Source organism: Drosophila sulfurigaster, chromosome 3 (assembly GCF_023558435.1).
Source record: "Drosophila sulfurigaster albostrigata strain 15112-1811.04 chromosome 3, ASM2355843v2, whole genome shotgun sequence".
In the NCBI taxonomy this organism is placed as follows: domain Eukaryota; kingdom Metazoa; phylum Arthropoda; class Insecta; order Diptera; family Drosophilidae; genus Drosophila; species Drosophila sulfurigaster.
The window spans coordinates 28,613,096-28,636,278 of record NC_084883.1 but is presented as its reverse complement, the minus strand read 5'-3'; the positions used below and the strand labels follow the sequence as shown (position 1 = coordinate 28,636,278).

Genomic DNA, 23,183 nt, shown 5'->3' with positions numbered 1-23,183 from the left:
GGGAGCCAGCTGCTCATATGGGACTCCAGTCGAACCCAACCCAGCCAGACCAGTTCATGGAATGGCAAGCAGAGCACAGAGAGCAAAACACCATAAGGGGGCCGTTTTTGCAAGCTAAAAAAGCAAAGGAAGCCTCGGAACACAGCCTGGCAACACTTGCAATCCATTAACTGTAATGCCGCGCCATTATGTTATGATTAAAAAAGAGGAAACAAAAAGCATTGCAGACTGCCTTTTTGTGCTTTTGGCTATAAAGACATAACACATACGCAGCATTGGCTTCAATTTCTTAAGGCTTTTTAACAGAATTTCATATTGAAATGAAGTTTTAAGTGAATCAAAATGAGCTTACTAATGCCATGATATTTAAAGAGCGTTTATTAAATATGAAGAAATTTTGAGAAATATACAAAAATGTAGCTAAGAATAATTGAAAATAAAAGATAAATCTATTAATGGATTAACTTCTGAAAAAATCAAGACTACACAGAACGAAAAAATATGTTTAAATTAAGAATAAAATCTTCAATAGAAAAATCTCAAAATTATACCAACAAGACAAAATATACAATCAAAATCAAAGGTTCAGAAAATAATAATAAGTAATTTCAGAAATAATAAAACTCTTAATCATAATTACAAAGTAATTATTTTATCACAATGATATTTTTTTGTGCTTAAAAAATAAAGAAAAGACTTCGATAAATTAAAGAGAATTTAATAATTTACACACAATGAAATTTAATTTGAAAATTACGCAAATAATTGGAGTTGATATAAACGTAATAAACATAATAACACATAATTCTTCTAACATTAATTCAAGAAATAATTTTTCAGCTTAACTCTTAATGCTTACTATACTTAAGTCTTACATATTTAATTCGAAAGCTACGCATTTAAAGATTATAGCTCATGCATTTCTGGCTCAGCTACTTAAGCGAACAGCAGTTAACCCAAAGTTGTGCTCGCAATCCAATCGATACAGTAAGAAAGCAGTAATCTGATCGATAGAACGAAGCAGCTAACCAGTTGAAAAGAGCACAAGTGACAGGCAGGCAGACACACAGATGGCCATAGGAGCGCTGAGGGGTGAGAGGAGAAAGAAGGGATAGGGAGGATAAGGCAACGCCGCCAGTCATCATTGGTTTGAACTCTTTGCACTTAGCTGTGAACTCAGCTTAGTCAGTCAGTCGGTCGTGTACATTAAATTCAATTGAATATTTCATAAGCTGCCAAACAACAAAGTCGCAACAACAATAACAATGCCGAGTGTGGAGGGAGGGCTGAGAAAACGGCGCACAAACACGAAAAACGGCTGCCAAAACAGAAGTCAGTGCCAACAACAACAACAACAACAGCAGCAACAACAATGCCAACAACAAGCATTTACGGTCTGCAAAAGTAAAAGCATACTTTTTGGCGCTTCTGCTATTGCAATTGGCTGTGTGTGTGTGTGTCTAGTGCTGTCTATACGTCCGGTTCGTCTGGCTCGATTGTGCTCGCTGATAATGGCCGCTGAACTTTGCTTTATTACATGCAAAAAAAAAAACCCCAAAAAAAGGCAGTCAGGAGGCCTGGCATGGCCAAAAGTCGCAGCCAAACCACAGACACGCTGGCAAGTGGCAAAAGGAACAAACCAACCAACCAACAAAAAAAAACCAACCAAAAAAAGACTAAGAAGGAGGCAATTGCGGGGCGTGCCACTCAACTTTTAAAGTGGCACTCAAACAAAGCACCAGTTGTGCAAAAAAAAAAATACCAAGTTGAAGGAAAATTGGTTTGAAAATAAAAGCAGAAAAAATTATGAATTGTGGAACACAACATGCAAAGAGGGCGTGGTTGGAGAGGCCTACCTCTAAATGCCGCCTTATTAGTCAACTATGAATTATGCACGCCGCTCATATTATCTAATATGCCACAGGCGTCTAGTTAAATAATTGACGCTGCGTTTCCCCCAGACGTTCCACCTCCCTCCCCTCTTGACTGACGCTGTCTACTCTCACGTAATTTCCCAGGTATTATGGGTTACATAAGTTATTCATTAAGTTATTATGTGTTTAAAGCTCACACAATGCCAGCCAACGATGTTAAGGGCTCGACAAGAGGTACTCAGCTTTTATTGTTTATTGGCAGTGCCCATGATACGTTCAGGATGCTCACACACACATATAACAGACTTAAGGACTGCGGCGAGTACGAGTGCTTCTCCTACACCAGGAGCTGGGCAGTTTTTCCCTTTTGATCTGACTTTACCTTTTGTTAAACGTCTTAAGTGCAGCTTCGCTTGTTGCACACCTTCTCCAGATTGTTGCTGCCTTTTATTTTTTTTATTTTCCATTTTTCCCTCTCCGGAAATTGTTATGCTTAATGGCTTTTCAGTTGTAGTTGTGAGTGTGTGTGCTATGGTGTTGTGTTCCTTGGGGCACCTTTTACACTTACCTCTAGCTTACTTTAAACACTGCTACTTTATAATTTATTAGTTGTGGTCTCGTATATACTAGTATATTCCAGGTTGACAGCTTTGCCAATTCAACTCAAAAAAGAGTTAATTTTTTTTTCACACTCCGACTTTTCGATTAGATAATCGACTATTTGTTAGCATTGCATTGTTAAAGTTAATCGGATGGCAATGGCGGAGTTTTTGCCAGTATCTTAAGGCGGCTTACTGTTTCGCAGTAGTTACTGCTCTAGATCAATATCTAAAGCCTTGAGTTAAATTGAGTTTCCTAAAGTTTTATTGCATGTTTCTTTTTTTGTAAGGCCACTTTTCTATGCTGCTCAGTAAGTTAATGCCGGGATTAGGCAAACAGTTGGCAGACAGACCTGAGCCTGGTACAGAAAGTTAATACGAAAACACATTTAGATTGCTAACTAAATTGTTGTTTTTTACCTGCTACAGACTTATGGATGCTAGCGAGCGTAGCAGACAGTGAATTTCAATATCATGTCAAAGAGAATTTAAAATTTATTGCGTATAATTTACAGCAAATATATACTTTTGCATATTCAGTGAATTTATATTCCAAAAAGACAATTATTTAATTATTTTGTATACTTTTTAAATAAAATATGTTTAGCTGCTGTGTTGAAATGTTTTCTATTTCAATATTAACTTCATTCAATGGCGAAATACTTTTACTAATCTTATTTAAAGATTTGGTTAAATTATATAGGACCTTTGAATTCGATTATTATTCGTTTCAATGTTATAGAAAAGGTTACACTTGCTTCTGGTGAGCCTTTAATAAAGTATACATAGTTTGGTTTAGTGTGTCTGCCGTTTTTGCCTCAGAACACTTTTGTTTCAAAAGTTATTGTGTATTGTTTTTCAATAGAATATATTTACTTATTTATTTAAATTTTAACCTTACTTAATTATTGTCTGCATTAGAAAATTTCGGTGAAATCATATAGAAGCTTTGTACTTTCGCTCTTTATTCGCTTCAATGTCACAGCAAAGGTTACACTCGTTTTTGGTGTGCCATAAATAAAGTATACGTAGTGTGGTTTATTTTCTGCCCTTTTGCAGTAGCATACTTTTGTGCGCCCGCATAACGAAAACTTTTCACTTTCACATCTCACATAAAGCAAACAAAACAAGAGAAAACAAGAGGGTTGCCAGAACCCATCTGTAACTCATTCGTACCATATCTGTTTGTGCGGCTGACCAAAAACTGACATTTAGCAAGGATATTAACATGAACGCACACGTTAATGAATCACTTTTGGCCGCGTTGACCGCAGCTATAAACGAGCACGCATAAAGCCGAGACGGTAACCACTCAAAACTTGATGGGTGCGGCAAAATTTATGCTCTCTGTGGTTAGTAAAGAAAAAAGAAGAGTGAAGGGTGACATTGGATGAAAGGAAGAACGACAGTTGTTGGCGAAGGGGACGAGGGGAAGAACAACAAATGCAAAAGTGAAAAGCGAAAAATGCCAAGCGACTTGCAAGAATTTAATTAGCATAAGTTTTTGAGCGAAACGTGAAACAAAAATTGAAATATCAAAGAGCCGACTCGACAGCGCCGCATGTTTTATGTATGTATTTATATTGTGCAAATAAGTTTATTTTATTAAAAGTTGCAAAACATTTCGCCAAACGCAATGGCAAATGTAAGTAGGCAAAAAGTAACAACAACAACCAAATGAAAAAAGGAAACGAAACAGCAACAAGGCTCCGTTCCCCTCGCTACCAAAGAGCGCGACGGCCACTTGTGTACTTTGCTGCTGTCAAAGTCATTCAAATTCAGTGCATGCATAAAAAATTAACTTGTAAAAGCCAACCAGCGTCAATTCAGGGCAGTCCAAAAACCATCCAAACCATGCAACAAAACTCAATCCACGCCCACGCCGCCCACTTCTCTATGCCACTAAACAACGTTCTACGCTCGGCGAATTAAAGTCGTACTTTTGTGGTAGCCAAAAAGTTGTGCTTCAAGTGTTCTCCACTCACTCAGTTTTGAAGCTAAAAAGAGAGGGGAAATGTGCTGCTTTGATGAATTGCAATTAAAATTGGCGACTTGGCCTTGTAGTTAGTCAAGGATGCAGGTAGTAGTAGTTGAAGTGGCGTTGCCAAACAGGGAGAGAGCGAGAGAGAGAGGGAGAGAAAGAGAGAGAGGAGAGTGGTAATTGCAAGTGAACTGCCAATTGAGGTTGGCTTTGATAGTTAGTTCAAGTGAATGCAGGGAAACATATTCTGACTATTATGTGAAAAGTTTTTTTAATGAATATATGTGAAAGAATGTTAATGAAAAAGCGAATTTATGAGCGTTTTAACTATGTTGCTATAGTTTCTAAATTATAATAAATGTTATTTAGATATCGTAGATATATTTACCTTCATTTTATTTTAAACTTATAAAAATCTAATCTAATTTATTTCATTAATACGTTTAATGCTTTGACTAATGAAGTCAAAAATATTTGTGAAATGGAAACCGTCGACAACTGAAGCCATAAAAATGTGTGAAATAATATTGATGAAAGAACTTATGAACGAATATAATAAACTTTAAATTTCAAAGCGAATTCGAATTAAGGAAATTAAAGTATGGTTGCTTACATTTTTCTTTACAAAAGTAAAGAAAATATTACCTTATTTTAATATTTATATATTTCGTGTTCATTTTCTATTTAAGCTTTCCGGTTTAAATATTATAGAATTTCATTTTGTTACTTATCCAAATTTTGGAAATCATTTGTTTTATTTTCATTAATATTATTTAAAATATTGTATTTCTGATTATATATCAATTAAGGAATTCATATATACTCATCATAATACATAAGTCCTTCGAGAAAGTTCTGTTGACTAAACTTTCTATAACATTTGATAAACATATAAAATTGATATTGGAATTTAAAATAAAATTCCACTACATATAAATAAAATGAGAAAATATTCTTTCCTATACCGACACTAGGAATGGAGAAATTGAATAATTTAAATATTTCGCAAGCGGAGAAATGCACTTTTAACTAAATTCAAAAGCTAACTACCTGGCAAAATTTGAGAGCACTTGATGGCAATTGTCATGTGAAGCTCCTGATGACACTGCGAGTGCTCGTTGTCGCGCACTCGTATGTTCGACCATAGACAATTAAAAGCATTTGCTACGCTTAGTTTGCTTAAAAGTTTTGTCATTTTGTTAATTTGTTTGGGCACCATTTTTGGTCCTTTCGTTTTCTAAATTCGCTACCGCTGCTGTTGTTTCTGCTGCCACTGTGGTTGTTCTTGTTGTTGCCTTTGCCATTGTCAAGCGGGTTAAACGCTGCGTATGCGTAACTAATTGCTTTGACCAGGCAGCTAACAACGGTTACTGCGAGCCCTCTTCATACCTCCTCTCCTAAATAACCATCGTAGTAGAGGGAGCCATTTAAACGATGGCAATTTGAAGGCCACTCAACGGCGAGCACACAACCAGAAACAGAGAACCAGAGCTAGTTGTAGAAACAGGACTAGAGCGTTGCTTGGTGGCACTCAAGAGCCCCAACGACGACGACGATAGCGACGACGACGACGCACATGTTGCAAATTGTCGCCAAATGTGCGAGTGGCAAAGGCAGCAACATTGAGAGAATGTAGTCAAAGCCAGCAGTAGACCAGGCACGTTATAAAAATTGTATTTTAAAAGTCATTAGCAGCTTTGCTGCCTGTCATTGCGAGTTGTGCGCTCCGAGGAGGAGTTGACAAGCGATTCGCTCGCCATTTTGTTTTGTTGCCGTTGTTGTTCCTCTTCTTGTTGTTGCTGTTGACGTGGCAAATGCGACACACACGCGCCACAGCACGCATGACGCTCAATTGTTGTCCTCTTTATAATACCCTCTCTGGGATGGGTGATAAACTGGGTATAATAAGCTTTCGCCAACGTGATCGGGAGTCAGAGAGAATCGAAAGCATTTTAAAACTGACAGACCGTATATCTGTTTCACTGTGTCGGGTAGTTTTAATTAATGATGAGCACGACAAACGATTTGTTTAGTACATTTGCAGAAAATAACAAAATAGTATACTATGCGTATACTTACTATATACAAACTAGGTAAGAGTGAAAAGACATTGCAGCTAGCTAGCACTCTATTAATAATAGAATTAATTTGAATGTATGTATATGTAACCTAAAATAAAATATGTGACCAATGAAAGTAGCAATTTTAAATTGGAATAATTAAATATATTGATTATTTAGCTATACATTTGAGCTATTTTGGTTTAAGACTTTGTGGTATGCAATTGTGCGTTTTTATGCTTTGATATTGTTATACGAAAGCCAGAATATCAAAAATATCAAATATTAGAAGTAAATATTAATAATAAATTTTAGTTTAATTCAAAAATATTTTTGCTTTAGTCGAAATATTTATAAATAAAATAATTTTGGTTTAGATTAAAAATTTAGGTAATAATTCAACTGAAGTATCTAAGATACAATTTGTCGTACTTTCAATCAAATGAATTGTTAAATTATCTTAAATGTTTAATAAATTCATAAGTAGTGATTATTTTGATTAAATAAGTAATTAAAATACATTACCTTTATCTCTCTAGTCTCTAGAAGTTGCAAATACCCAACAGACTTTGAGCTGTGAGGAGTATTGTTTATTCTTTTTTTTGTGGGTGCCGTGTTTAGAATATATTTTGTAGCAATTTTCTTGACTGAAACTGGTTGCAATTAGTGAGAGTTGAACGGAGCGTGCTCCAACAACGACCACACACAAAACATACATACACCTACATATATGAGTGATTTTTAATTAATAAACTCATTAGGCCTGGCCGTGTGGCATTCTTAGTATTGTTGTTGTATTTATTGTTGTCGTCGGGTTGTTGTTGCCGCCTGTGTTTTACTCATTTTAATTACTGGCAGCTGGCGTGTGCGTATAGAACGAGTTAGAGTTTATAGTTGACCTCTCGCTGCCACATAATTTCCTGGCATTTCAACAATGTGCCGACAATTTTTATGTTTTTAGACTTTTTGCGCTTGTCGACAGCAGCAGCAACAGCAGCAAGAGAAGCAGCAGCAACAGCAGTTGACGTTGCGTCGCCGGTTCGTTGGCAGCTTTTGTTGCCACTGTCGTTCAACTTTTGACGTGTTGCATGAGGCGACGCGACGCGTCAGACAAAAGGCACAAGCGGCCAGTTCAACTAGAGGCGAGTCAAAACGTGCTAAAGTTTGCCTAAAAATTAAATATAATTGTTGTTGTTGTCGCTGCCACCGTTGTTGTTGTTCTTGTTGTTGTTGCTGTGGTTAGCTGGTTAACACTGAGGACAGACCGAGAGTACCACACATACACAATCGCGCACATACACACACTGAGGCGACGACAGCAGACAGTTGGGTTTGGTTTCATGTCCGTGCTGTGTCACGTTAAGAACCACATATCATAGTTGGTATGAAAGTTGATGTTGCTGCTGTTGTTGTTGTTGTTTCTGCTGTTGTTGGTGTTGGTCTTGTTATAGCTTGACATGTGCTGTTTAGCTCTCGGTATGATGATGTTCAGTGTACAGTGGCGGCGTTTGATAGGTGCTTTAATTACGAGCAGTAAAAACAACGCCAAAGAAGAAGTAGAAGGTAAATCAAAATTCTGGGAAGATTCTAAATGGTATCGCTGCGAGTTATTATTCGGCCTTAAAAATCTTAATTTCTTAAAAGATAAGATTTATTTTTAGAATAATTAAAAAAAAAAGAAAAGGTTTTTTAATTATTTTTATTATAAATATTTGGATTTATTGTAAATAATTTTATATTCGCTTAAGAAAAATAAAAGTAATCAAATAAATATTCATTTTTACAGTGCAGCTTTAGAATCGGGTTTTAAGAAATGAATATATTAATAATAATCATATTTAGAATACATACAATAATTAATTTAAAAAAAAATCAATAAGACAACTTTTAAAATTAAAAATGTTAAGCAAGTTTTAAATGAACTTAAATTAGTCTTGATTACGAGTATATACATTATTAAAATTCTATTTTAAAGTTTTTATATAAAAATAATTATGAATTACTATAGCTTTTAGTACAATAAAAGTATACAAAAATCAAATAGATATAATTGGTACACCATTAGATTTATTGTTAGAAATGTAAAAGAATTATTAATGAATAAAAGTTTTTTTTAAATTATATTTAGTACAATTTAATTTTATATTATATTACATATATAATATTATATGAAAGTTACATATAGATTTAAAAGTTTCAGAAATAATTACTCAAAGAAGCTGTTAATATAAAACAAAGTGAGCAAATTTGAGTGGATCTACAATTGTATAGATCTGTTATTACAAATATGCTTTAATTGTATAATAAACTCTTAGTTTTAATTTAACAATAACAATCGCATAGCTACAGCTTTTAGTACCAAGCAAAGTAAACAAAATTCAAAAGAATTTACATGTTTCTTAATTATTATATGAAATATTGTTTTAACATGCTACACCTATGAAATGAATGTCGCTGCCTGATCAAGCGCCATGGGGAAAGGGCACATAAAAAAAGAATAATGTCAAAGAAATTACACGGATTTATGAAATGGCCACAAAACGCCGCTAAACACGTTGACGCGCTTAACACGCAAGGCACCACAAAATTATGTGGTGCTGTAGACGGGACGCTTGGTGGGTTAATAGCGACAGCCTACTTAGCACCCAGCGAAACCCAACTAACCCAAACAAAACCAAAACACACATAAAGGCTTTAATTGAGCGACAAAACGAAATGTTTTGCCGTGTTTAACATGAAAATATGGACGGGTTAAATAGATAGTGTTAGATTAATGATTTGTTGTGAAGAAATAGTTGCTTAGGTTGGTAATTAGCAAAGTTTGGTTATCGGAATAAAACTTACAACTAGATGATATGATGTTCCAGCAATTGTGTCTATAATTTAATGTAAAATTGTACATAGTGTTGGATTGTTGATTTGTTGCAAAGAAATAGTTGGTTAGATTTGGAATTAGTTAAGTTTGCCCATCGAAATAAAACTATTAGTTGAAGGACTCTAATAAAATGATGTACTACCAATTGTGTTAATAGAAATACTATCTATATATGGGTACAACGAGTCAGGTGGATTCTGTTTGAGAACTGAAATTTATTTCTAAAAATCTTAGGACTTATATAAATAACAATTGTTGCCTATCTCTTAAACTCCCTAGTTTACAGAAGCTCTTTCTATTTTAGTGTGCAATGTTCCGCAGCACATCAAGACTTGACACTCTTTTGGGATGTCAAGTGCGTCTTTGATTATTTGAAGCAATGACAATTCTACAATGTTATATGGGTTATTTTTCATCACACGTAACAACGGAGTGTGCGTGAGATGCACTTTGTTATCTTATCTTTGAGTGAACTTAACGATCTAAAAATAAATAAATATTTTAGGGCTAACTCGGTGCATACATACCGCTTATATATTTATTCAAAACCTTATTTGTCCACATTATATTCAAATAAAGTAAATATTTAAATTAAAGCCTTCATTTTGTTCAATTTTTTATTGATGTGATCTTTAACTAAGCTAGAAATACCATTTATAACAAATCTAAACATTAAATTGCAGTTTTGTATATTTTACCTTTACCTAATTTATAATGATAAATATATTTATATTAATTTAATGTTTTTCAACCATTTTTTGCAGGTTGCGCCTTTCTAACCTACTTTAGTCCAGACAGCTCAACTACAGCTGCCAATTCGCCAACATCTGGAACACAGGCAACGCTTTACAATGACAAACAGTCCATAACTGGGGTAAGCCGAAATCTCTGTATTTAATTAGCAGTCTCTGTAGACAGACTCTCAAACACACACAAGTTTGTAACACAATTGTCTATATCTCTCTCTCATTCTGTGTGTGCGTCTGTGTGTGTGTATGCACTTTTGAAATTTATCTGAAATAAAAACATTTTTATTTGTTCACTCAATTTGCATACGAGTACATACACCATTTGCCATAAATCAAAAGCCAAAAACTACAGTCAACAAATTAGTTATGCAAAAACTTTTATTATTTATGAGTACACATTTTTTTTTTTAGTTTGTTTTGGTTTTTATTCTACGCACAATTAGTTGGTGGGGTTTGATGTTTCTAATCCCGCAAACGCAATTTTTTGTATGGTATATTTCTTTTTGCGATTTATGATTTGCATTTGAATTTGTAGCTTTATGTTTGTTATTATGCAAATCTCTGGAATTATAGATGCTAATATATATTTGGAGATAAAATTGGGAGTACACAAATTTGGTTTTTGCTTAGTGGTCTGATTCTGATGCTCTTCACTAAAAGTCAACTAAAAAATGCCGTCAAAAGCATTTAATAATGGAAATTTTGTCAGTCTGAGGATTTTAAAAAATTAAAGTAAACTGCAGCATTAAAAATAAAAAGATTAAATGTGCAATTGCAGAATATCTCAAATGTTTTTAATTATTACCATTTTTTTATTCGTTTTTCGATTGTCATTCTTTTTATGTTTTTGTGCAAACTTTCACTGCATGTAAACTGTAAAGTTCTGCACTGCATTTGTTGCTAATTTTCGTTGTAGTTGTCAGTGTGTGTGTGTGTGTTGCTATTGTTGTTGTTGGAGCTTGTTACAATTGTGATTAATTATTTTTCGTAAAACTCTTTCTCACTCTGTCTTAATTTATTGGTCTCCCACTCTAATTGTGTTGATTTTGGCAATTAGTAGCAGCCGTGTGCTATAGTAAATGGCTGCCAAATGTAAATGGAATATTGAAAATTTATAACAATTTTCACAGTCAATAAATTAAGGACCTGGCACACAATGCGGCAGGCAAGAGGCAGACGCAGGAGGCAGAGGCAACACGTGTAAATGTGTAAATACGTTGAACTAACGTATGTTTTTGGTTTTCTATTTGATTGGTGCTGCCGGCAACGAGAAACGAATTTAAAATGCATTAGCTGAAATTTGCCTATAATTGAAATTGTGTGCATTGGCTCGATACGGCAAAGTACAACAAAATAAATACTACAACGAACGCTGTTGCCTTTAGGCTTTAACATGCTCTCTATGTAAATCCTATTTTTTGTGCGACATTTGCAAATTTCAATTTTGAAAATTTGTTCACTTCATTTCACAAAAATAAATTACAAAAAACTGTTGCGTCACTCTTTTTAAATAAAATTAGTTTTTCACTGACCATTATTTATTTACTCAGCATGTGAGCAGTGCAAAAAAATGCTCAAATCAATATTATTAAAATAACAAAAATTCACTTTCAACAATGCAAGCAATTACAGTTTTGCAATTTGCAATTCTACTTAATGAATTTCCGCGCGCTCTTTTATTATTTACACTAATGCCTTTTCAATTTTTGTGTAAACAAAACAGGCGTTAATTAAATATTTATTGCCAAATATGCAAATCTTAATGCGTGAATAAATTAAAAGTGTTAAATTAATTAAGGGGAAATTTTGAAGTGCAGTGAAAGCAAAAGTTGGTTACAAAATAATGAAAATAATTTTAGTAACTATACCTAGCATTTTTGAATAAGTTTAGCAAGAATATTTGTAAGCATAGTAACTGAATTATGATACTTACTAGAGTACCTGACATTCATCTATATTTTGTTTATAACAGAGTTTTCATTGCTGTATTAAAATTATATAAAGTAGTTGCGTTCATTTGCCAGTTAAAAAAGACTCTAACTTCAAAAAGGATTCTATCAAACTATCGATACTTATTGACAGTGTACTCAGATGAGCACTAGTTGGATTGTCAGATGCATATGGGTAATTCCATGACTCTTTACAGTGAAAATAACATAAACTGAAACAATTTTAAAATTAAGTGAATGTTATTCTTAAAGCTTTAGATAAGCACTAGATTTAGAGCTCAGATTAATTTTGGGAACTTGTTCTATTTTACGATAAAATATATAGATTCGTTCATTTTTTGGTGTTGCGTACGAAAACAAAACAGAAAGAAAATTCCAAAACCATTCTTAGCTCTAATTAAAGTAGTTATCTAGAGCTATAAAAATAAACTTTTCTTATTTTTAAAATTTTTTGAGTTTATGTTATTTTCAATGTAAAGAGTCTCGCACGGGACAAATTCCATCATGGAATTACCCATATCCAACATTATAAAAGTCGTATAAGAATACCGACTTGCTTATGTTATTTTTATAACTGATTCTAAAAGGTCGAGAAACTGAATAATGCATAAAATTATATACAAATATTATATTTACCAGAGTATCTGACATTTGTCCTGCTCATTTTCTTTTCATGCCTGTAAGTCTTCTCTTTTTGCCATTCGAAAGCAAAAACGTCGCCTGCATAAATTGTCCGAAAATTCATAACCGAAATTAAATTTTGCATAAAATATTAAAAAGCAAACATGCAACTGTTGCAACAACTGCAACGACAAAACGGCAAGAAACAAGTTTATTGAATATGCAAAATGTGCATTGTACGAACTAAAAAACAACAAAACAAAAAACATCTTCTCCTTCCCTGTTGTTGTGTTCCACCTTTAGAAGTCTTCCTTAGCCAATAGGACCAAAGATAGATGGATAGATAGCCGTAGCCTAGCTAAAATGAATACAGTCAGTGCAGGCTTTTTTTGGCTTGAATTACTTTTGCTCTTGTTTTCATATTTTCTTTGTCTACAACCCGCACACACACACACACAACGATTTTGTGGTCGTTTTGTATAGAAATTTATTACATTTTCTCTGCGTGAAAGGGAAGTGGAAAGTGCAGCAGGCAGATGAAAAAGACTTTCTACCTCATTCAGAACTTTGTTTGTGCCACTTGTGCGGCAGCAGTTTTGCAACAACTTTGCTGCCAACTCTTTGGCATTGTTGTTGTTTTTGTTGTAGTTGTTGTTGTTGTTGTTCTTGTGCTACTTATTAAAATTTTCTTAGAGAGACAACAAGAATAAGAGTGCTTTTTTCTTGCATTTGCTTTTGTTGTCTCTGACCCAAGTGCGCTCTTTGTTATTTTAATATCGAGTCGCAAAGGAAAGAGTCTAAAAGTGGGCAACAGTCAGACGGGGACGAAAAGGCAGACAGGCAGACCGGAAGTGCAAGTACTTTTGCATAATCAATTGTGTAATGTAATAGCTCATTCATTGGGGCAATTTTTAATTAACTTACAAGTGGCTAGAGAGAGAGAGTTAGGAGAGTCCCACGTCGAGTGACTCTTCAGAGTACTTTTGGAGTTCGTTGCTTTCGGTTTTCCGGTTTTTTTTGGTCAAAATTGCAATCTCTAACTTATCAGCGGAGTAAAACTTCCGTTTCCGCTTCAACATACTTTGGCAAAGTTTGTGCAAATGAAATGCGCCTGTCCGCAAAAGGAAACAGTTTAGCATAAAAATGAAAAGTCAAGTCGCATGAGCACCACACAAAAAAAAAAAGAAGAAATATGAAAAACATAGCGAAGAAAAATAATAGAGAAATCCTCGGACAAGTCTGACACAACTCTGGCAACTGGCAGGCAGGCAAGCAAAGTCGGTTAGCTTTATCTGAATCTTATACGCTGCTTTGTCGTATTCAAATTTCTATTTAAAAAGTCGAACAGAAATGTGAGTTGTAAACGTTGTGGTGTGTGGGTGTCTATGAAAGTGTGTGTGTGTGTGTGTGTGAAAAACTTGCGACACGGCAAAATGCAATGCAAGGAAATCATAACGGAAATTTTTTCGAAAATGAAAAATATCTGCAGCTGAGAGCTGAGTGCACAGGATGTGGGCAGTAACTTTGCACACATGCCAGCGAGTCAGCCATGCAGCCAGTCGACGAGCCCAGGAAGTGTCTGCAAAGAAATGCCAGCGGAAAACACCAAGTGCGGCCTCTCCATCTCCCCCATCTTTCCACTCGCACTATAGCAAACCAAAAAAGAATAGAAAAGAAGAGCGAAAATAGATATATGCAGTAAATAATAAAGTGCATACTTTAAGAATGGAAAACTCGGCCCACAGCTGCACCATTGATTAATGGCCGCGGGCTTTGCTAATTCTCCACTTTGGCAATAAAAAACCTAGCACTCAAACATACGAGCAAACTGTGTAGTATCTCTAGGAAAAGGGAACATTTGCAGATAGGGTCTTGGCCTCTCTGTTCAGCTGTAAAATATATTTTTGCTTACGTGGCCATGTAAACACACTCTGATCCAATGAAAATGCCAACCGAAAAAAAGAACGTAGTATAAAAAGAAAATGAAATCTGTAGAAAAACTGCCGAAATCAGCACAAAAAATTTAACCACAGTCTGCAATTAATCAAGCACGCCCATGTCTAACAAGTAGAAGGAGTGCGAGTCTAGTCACTGTAATTGATGGATCTTCGCGAACACCAAATACTCTGCTAATTGAGTTTTCAAAGCGACACCAATTCAAGATAAATACATATGTATCTTTATTTATTTATTGATTAATTGAGCTTTGGAAATAAAGAAAAGTATTTAATATAGGCAGCATAGCTATTGTAATAAAAAATTATAAAATAATTGAGTTAGTGCAAAGACCACTAAATATATTTTTGTATTGAGCCATAAAAATAAAGAAAAATACTTCATGTCGTCAGCGAAGGTTAATAAGTAGAAAATAACCGTGGAAATAAGGAATATTTTAATATTTTATGTTGTAAGTTTAGATGTTACAAAAACAAAATAGAAACTTTTCAAAATTACAAAAATAAATTTTTTATTTTAATAGACTTAAGTAAAAGTGAACATATTTTTATATTTATTCCATAGCTCTGTCATTAGCGGAGGTATAAAAATAATAAATTATAAATTCATTTAGTTTTAAAGGGTTAAAATATTACTCTACTCCTAATAATAAGGAAATTATATTTAATATTGTTAGCAAAAATGAAAAGGAAATCGAAAATAACAAAATAGGATATGCGGTCAGCTATGGTATTTGAATAATAATGAATTCTTCAATCGAGCCTTAAAATAAACTTACATACATATTGTGTTGTATGAGAAAGTGTTTTAAAACTAAAATAGGAATTAATTGAGTTTTTAAATCACCATAAATGTATATGTTAAATTATTTTTATGAATTGATGAAAATAACTATTAATTTTTTTATAGCATTATCGAAAGAGTGACATTAATATAATCAAAAGCAATTATTGCTTTAGATTTCCGACAATTTTCTGTTAATAATGTCTCAGCTAATTCTCCCCTAAATAAACGAAGTTATTTTTACACTTCGTTATCGAACAGTAAATTATATTTAAGTTACAATGAGTCATCGTTGCTCAGCAGTATTCTAGCTGGCTAACTAATCCTGCCAACGCTATAAATACATTTTTTTTTTGTATCAATAAAGCAAAGCTAATTACCTGACATAACAAAATCAGTAACTTGTGCTGCATTTAATGACAATGTCATGGACTTTATCATGGCATTAACTATGCCCTTACTTTGCTTGTATAGAACATTGAAGACCGCGAAAGGAATCAGGGCAAGGTGGCTGAAAGAAAAATCGTTTATAGAAACTGAAAACTCCCAGCACTATGTTATGGTCATGGCTATTTTTGTTTCCCCTCTAAAGCGCTTGCCGTATAATTTTTTCTTGGCAAATGCATAGCGAAACAAAAAAATTACAAACAATTTCTGATGCTCGAGCTCAGGCTTTGGTCAGTTTGGGCAACTCAGTCGATTGGATTGGTCTATTGCGGACATTTTGCCGGCATCGACGCCGTCACCATCGACGCCGCTTCAATTTGGCAATTTATCTGGCCCATCTGCATTTGTTGATTTTGTGCCCGGCGCAGCGCGGCGCGACGACTGGGCCGCAATGTATGCTATTGTCCGCTTTGCATAAGAGCTAACGAACTAGATTTTTTCCTCGTACTTGGAGGCTCTTGTATCTGCAGCTGTAGTTGTAGCTGTGGCCGGAGCTGTGTGTCTGCACTCGGCGCGCTTCATTGGCATATCAATCAACGGCCAAAAGCGGGAAATGAATTCGCTTACTCACACGGACCACACAGACACGAGAGATAGAAACTCCAAACGTGGATGCCTCGAATCTCGCTCTCTATTTCTCTTTTTTTTCGCTGTTTTCTCTGTGCTGTTGCTGTTGTTGTTGCCGCGGCCGGATGCCATTTTAATTAAGTGTTGGGGCCTGTAACCAAAGCCAGGACGATGGCGTCGGTGGTTCTGGCGCCTGGCCAAAGCCTTTTTTGGCATGTCTTCTTCTCCTTCACTCTCTGACCGTTGAAGAATTTAACATTTAGAACGGAAATGTGCAAAATAATACAAAAAAAAGTGTATAAAAATAAAAACAATAATAAAATAAAAACGACAAACCAGCTGCACAGTGACAGCTGCGGGATGTAGTAGCTGTGTTCCTGACGATGGTTGTGACTGACAGTTTAATTATTATTTTTGCAAATCAGTTAATTAATTAAGATGACTGAGATTGCCAAAGGACAGGGCAGAGACAGAACATGTGAGCTCAGTCACGATATAAATGGCTTGAGGCACTTGCGGGTAAATCGGATAGTTTTTTCAAGATGAATAGAGTTTTTGGTAGGATTGTTGAGATGTCTAAGATTAATGAAGGTGTTGTGTAGTATTTTGTTTGCTATATATTGTATGTTTTAAATGAATTTTATTACTAATTATGCCAGTCTTAACACGCTTATTTCTACTCAATAAAAGTAAGAAGTTTAGTTGATTATATACAAGAAATGCAAATTCAAAGTTATATCATTTAAATGCTACATTTATAATAAAAATAAATTCAAGTTTAAAGAAAGATAAATGAATTCAAATTAGAGTTGCTATAATCATAGCTTGCTCTCTTGCTTATGCTGATGCCCACTTAATAAAAATACGAACTTGTGTTAAAGATGGATGTTAAATTCAAATTAAAATTTGAGATATTTAAATTGTAGTTTCCTGTATTTATTATGACTAGCTTTGGCTAACAATCTGGTTTATTTTGTATTTTTTATGTTGATTTTTGTTGACAATATCTTTCTCTGCCCAATTGATGTAATTTAAGCAAACTAGATTGCATTTTTTAATAAATGATGAATCATATACAATGTATACATTATTTATGCATAACAATGTATATCAATGAACAATTTTTTTCACTTACAATGTATTAATCCTCTTTGTCAAACAAGGTAGTCGGCCATAAATAGTAGACATTGACATTAACTCATAAATGCCAAAGACAATGGGAAGTTGAGAGTGGCAAGCAAATATACTTGTGAGGCAAGCCAAAAGGTATTTCAAGTCTGCAATAAGCTCGCTTACAGCACACTTTTATGCTTATAATGCTGTAATGAGTTTTATATATGCTTGACACTGTCTGGTAGCCTTCTCCTCCTCCCTCTTGAACCTCCATTCCAATCTCAATGCCATGCAGTCAAGCAAAAGGACAAGGGATTGCACTTTACTTGGTGGCTGGTTCCATTGCTCGGCTCGCAATTAAATCCGCTTTGCAAATTTATGACCAACGAATTGCTCTTTGCGGTTTTTCAGCCCCAGCGCAAAAAGACACAAAATATGCCAGCTATGCTATACTCTCTGCGGGCGACGCAAATGTCTCTGTGGGCATTAAGTGAGTAAGTGAGTTTCCTACATGTGCCATCCTACCGTATAGTACATATACATATGCAAAACGAAAAGGATAACTCTTGAAGTTCGGCTTGGCAACACCTTATGTTCGATTTCAAAGTACCTCCCAAATGGCGTACTCCAAATGAAAATGTATATAAAAAGAGCAAAAGAAAAATGCGCAACAGTAGCAAAAGAAGCAATTAAGCATAAAGCGTGCAGATAAAAAGTCAAAGAGTCGAAAGCAGAACGAACCAAAAACACAGCAAAGCGCAAAGATTAACGAAGACAAAAAGCATAGCACACAGAAAAAAAAAATCAAAAACTGCAAAAAAATTGTTGGTAATGAGGCAAACGTAGAGGCAGCTTGATTAATGTGAGTAGCTTTCGGCTTCTGGTATGCTACACTTTAAACCGCAACGGGCCATAAAAATTGTCTGCTTTGCAGTGTGTGTAAAAAGCAATTTTCAACTTTGGCAAATCCATGAAATGTGGTCGCTTCGACTACAAAGAGAATATTTTATGCAAGCGCATGTGTAAAAATATATTTTATTAGGAGCGAGGATGCTCTCCATCGTCATCTCCAACTCCATCTCCATCTCTTCGCTGCAAGGACTTTTCAGAAATAAGTCCTGCGTCCTGAGTCGCTTTTGCATTTCAAAAATATTCGCGCGAGCGACATTTTTATTGAGGCACAGGCTGGCAGTCAGAGAGACAGACAGACAGACATACAACGCGATGTCCCGACACTGTAATAAAAATGTTGGAAATCCTTGCGACGTCTGGGCGCCTAAAAGGATGCCTGACAAGGTGCTTTTGACATATTTATCACCCCATTGTCATCAACAGCAACAACCACAACAACTGCATCAAGTGGCAACTGTTGCTGTTGCCAATTGCAGCTTTAAAAGTTTTCGCATACAACTCTTTAAATTTGCACACAACTAGAGACAAAGCCATGGCCATAAATGGCTAACAAGGGTCCCAAATAAACGGTTATGAATGTATACAAAAGAGCGAAATAAAAAATTGGATAAAATGTGAATACAAAGCCAGTAACCAGAAACCAAACACCAAACAGATGGCCAACTTCTATGTGGCTGCAGCTCGACAGTTACATATAAAAATGTATTTAGTAATTTATTGAATTTTAAAATTTCATTTTTTCACGCTTGTCGCTTGCAAAAACGCAAAGTCTGTGTCGTTTATACCCTTGAATGAAAGGCATATTTGTGTTGTACAAAAGAAGTTCAGTAAATTATGAATAACTAATTTTTAGATATTTAAGGCTAACTAAAAAATTTCTTTAAGGTCTTTGGATTTTTTTTTTTTTTGTATTTTTATCAGAATTATTTTAAGTAAAGCTTTCATATTAAATCAAAATTTGAAATGAATAGTTTATTAGAGTATTTGAAAATCAAGCATTTGTTTTACATCATTGTTGAATATTTGTATGGGATATTTTTATTTCACTAAATTATTTTTGTTTTTTTAATATTGCCATTGCCAAACGCCTTTTTAATTTGAATTATTGCGTGCAGTTTCCGGTTAAATGTTTTTTTGCATTCGTTCGTTTTTAGTGAGCAGCGACCGGAAATACTCGTTTGCCTTTGACCCGTTGTGTTTTGGAAAAAAGGCCAAAAAGCAGATGTTTGTTGTCGCTGGCACTTTTACTCGTATTTGTATAAATTTAAATATATAAATTATTATGCGGCTGCTCTCAAAGTGACATATTTTCCTCTTTTTACATTTCTCTTTGATATATATGTATTTTTGAGTATGGAATACCATACGAATAGTATGTATAACTGTTGAAATTATTTTGCCACGCATTTTGAGTAATTGAAAGTGTCTGAGCTGTCCTTTTTGTGCGTGTTTGTTGGAGTTGTCGTTTCTTTTTTGGCGCATAAATTACGCGACAGTTGAGTAATTTGCTTGAAAACATAATAAATAGCAGGTGGCTCTTCCATTATGAATCTTGAGTGCATATTTTATTTTCGTTATAGCATAATATTTTATTCAAATATATTGGTTTGCTATCTGCATAATATTTAAATAATAATATATCTACAGTAGAGAATACTTCATCTACTTGGCACTCAAAATGAGTGAATATAAAAAAAATTAGATGAATTTGAACCTTATTTATTTAAAATATACAAAAGTCAAGTGAAAATAAACCAATCGAATGGAACAAACATACCACAAATAGTTATACTTAAGTTGTAGCATATACATTTTTTTTTTCCTGAGGAGCTAGCATAAACATTCTGAATTTTAGTTTTAAAATGATGTTAGTTTTATTTTCTCATTGCAACTTATGGCAAATCAAAGGGTACAGTTTAGATTTACTTAGCAAGCAGTTAAAATCTATATGATTTTATTAAAATTTGTTGTTATTTTGCATGTTTCTATTTTCATATTAATAATTAAATATGAATTATTAAATTTATGTTGTAAACTAATTTTTCTTTAAAACTTATATACACAAACTCTGCATGTCTCACTATAAATAAACTCTGTAAATACATATGTTATAAATCAATTTTTTTCAATTTTAAAATATATATATATCCCAATATAAAATTAATAAATGGTGAGTATAAAATGTGTATGTGTGCGTCTGTTTTTTGAATGTCTATATAAGTCTTAAGCAAGTTTTAAATGTCAGATAAACTATATTATATTTGTCTTAACACAGGGTTCTTAAGGCAAAGTTTAGATACAAATTTTGATGGCTTTTACAGTTACCTCTTAATGGTAATTGTGAATAAGAGAAATGGTTTGAAATGAAAACATAAATACACAAGTTAATATCCAAAATATAAATCGATGTTGTTATTGACTTCATATATTGATGTTGTTCTATAATTGATGTTGTTGTTGTTGATGTTGTTCTACTACTACTACTACTACTACTACTACTAAACTACTAAATTAAATTAAACTGTAATTCCTACAAAACATATGTAATACAAAATACTTCTATATCATATGATTTTTATTGATTGATGTGTGTTCATTGGTGTGTGTTGTTGCAACATAAAGCAAAATCCTTATTGATGTTGTTGTTACTTTGATGTTTGTTTTTAATCTTTGAATTGATTTTCTTGCTCTCTCTCATTCCTAATCGATATTGTGCAAAATGGCCGCATTGCTGTTGTTGTGTTCCTCAGTGTGTCTCTTTCTCTCTCCTCCCATCTCTTTCTCTGTCTTTCTCCAAAACGCTCTTATCAATATAATTGCAGGTTGCATATCCTTGCGGTGCATTGAGTGTGCGACGCATGCGCTGGCAACAACATCAACAGCAGTTGCAACAACAACAACAACAGCAACACCATCAGCAGCATCACCATCACCATCATCATCGACAGCTTTATGCTGGTCCTTATGCGCGTGTGGCTCCCGCCCCGAGATTGCAACAACAACATCACTACCAACAGCAGCAGTTGCAGCAGCAATCATCAGGCGTTGGCCTCATCAGCAGAAGTCGCAGCAATTTGCGCGAAATTTGCAAAACGCATGCAATTTGCTAACAGCAGTTGACTGCCTCAACCGAAGCATCAGTAGCAACAACAGCAACAGCAGCAAGAACATCAACAATATGTAGTAATGTGCCGCTTAACAGCTCAGCAGCAACATCAACAAGAACAACACGAACAACAACAACATCATCTACAACAACAGCAACAACATCAACTACTGCAACAACAACAACATCAACAACAACAAGAACTTCTACGCAGCAATGGCAAAAAACTGCAAGTGCAGCAACAGCAACAACAATTGCCATTGCCATTGCCGTGTGCTGCGCAAATTAGTCAAAACAAATTGGTAGGTGGCCATTAAATAGCTTGGTCTTTATGTGTAAGAACGAGTGTTTTTTGTGTGAGTGTGTGTGTGTGTGTTGTTAGGGCTTCTGTGTCCAATTTAAATAATAATTTTTGAAAAGTGCGAACAGTGCTTTTTACGGCCAAACATATTTTTTTTGTGTTAAATATTTAAATTGCACAATTTAGATATAATGCACTCTTTTAAGGCTGAGAGTACATACTCTAAAAAAAGTTATTGCAGTCATATTTTAAATTGATGTTATAATAACTAATAATATTTAAGCTAGGTGAATTTCCTCATGCAAATCTCAAGCAGTTTGACCTAATTACTTAATTTCCGAAGAAATACGAATGTTGTAGGGAGGCAGAATTTAGATGTTGTGATGAGTCATTGATAATCAATATCTGCTTTAAATTATTTAATGCATCAACTCGCATTGCTTTTGCTGCCTTTCTAATAAATCAAATATACAATTTAAAATTTTGCGAGAAATTGAATAAATCATCATTTTCATCAGCTTTTAAAGTGTCATGCATAATTGGTTAATATATCATTAGGTCATTTGAGCAGCATATTTAAATTAAATTGAAACAATTACGGTACGCTTAATCGCCCATTTTACACAGTTCAACAAAATGTAGGCTAAGATAATGCCTTTATATTTTACTCTCTATGACACATTCATGGCACGTGCTCTTTAAAATTGGGCCAGCAGAAAAATATTTTCGATTGTATGGAGTATATAAATTCTTTATGGTTTTAGTATATATATAGCTCGCAAAGTATTTAACCATATTTTGGTAAACAATATCAATTAATAGTAAAATTATTTGCTAAACAATATTATTTAAAAAGAATATTAAAGCTATGTATGAACTATTCTATTTTATTCCATTCTACTTCATGCGTATTATGAATTCTAAAAACACAACTTTTAGACACACCATATCTAAAAGTCTAGCACACTCGTCTAGAGCATTTTGTACTGGTTTTTATTAGAATTCGTTACAGATTTTTTTTCGTGTGGTTGTGCTTTGCCCAGCTGTAGCTGTTTCTCATCTCGTCTCAACTGTCGATTATAACTCACTTTTATGTTTGACGCATATATTTCGCTGATGGTCGTGCCACTTCGTTCATTTTGTGGGCCGCTTGGCATTTTTATGCTTTGCTTGTGTGGTGCAAACATTTAATGGCTTTATACAATCGCCCAAAGCGCATGTGGCAGCGGGGGCAGGCACAGAAGGTGGAAGCGCCTAACTCTGCTCAGCTCAGTTAAGTTGAGTTCAGCT

General features: G+C 34.3%; 1 protein-coding gene across 3 annotated transcripts in view; it reads left to right on the top strand.

The window, feature by feature from the left end:
• The window catches only part of LOC133840305 (G-box-binding factor-like), a 78,544-nt gene extending 56,656 nt beyond the window's left edge, over positions 1-21,888 (top strand). For all 3 annotated transcript variants that reach the window (XM_062272061.1, XM_062272060.1, XM_062272059.1), the window contains 2 exons: positions 10,154-10,263; positions 21,309-21,888. In XM_062272061.1, coding sequence (XP_062128045.1) covers positions 10,154-10,263; positions 21,309-21,596 — 398 coding nt within the window. In that variant the 3' untranslated portion in view covers positions 21,597-21,888. The remainder of the gene's footprint in view (positions 1-10,153; positions 10,264-21,308) is intronic.
• Positions 21,889-23,183: the final 1,295 nt, after the last annotated feature.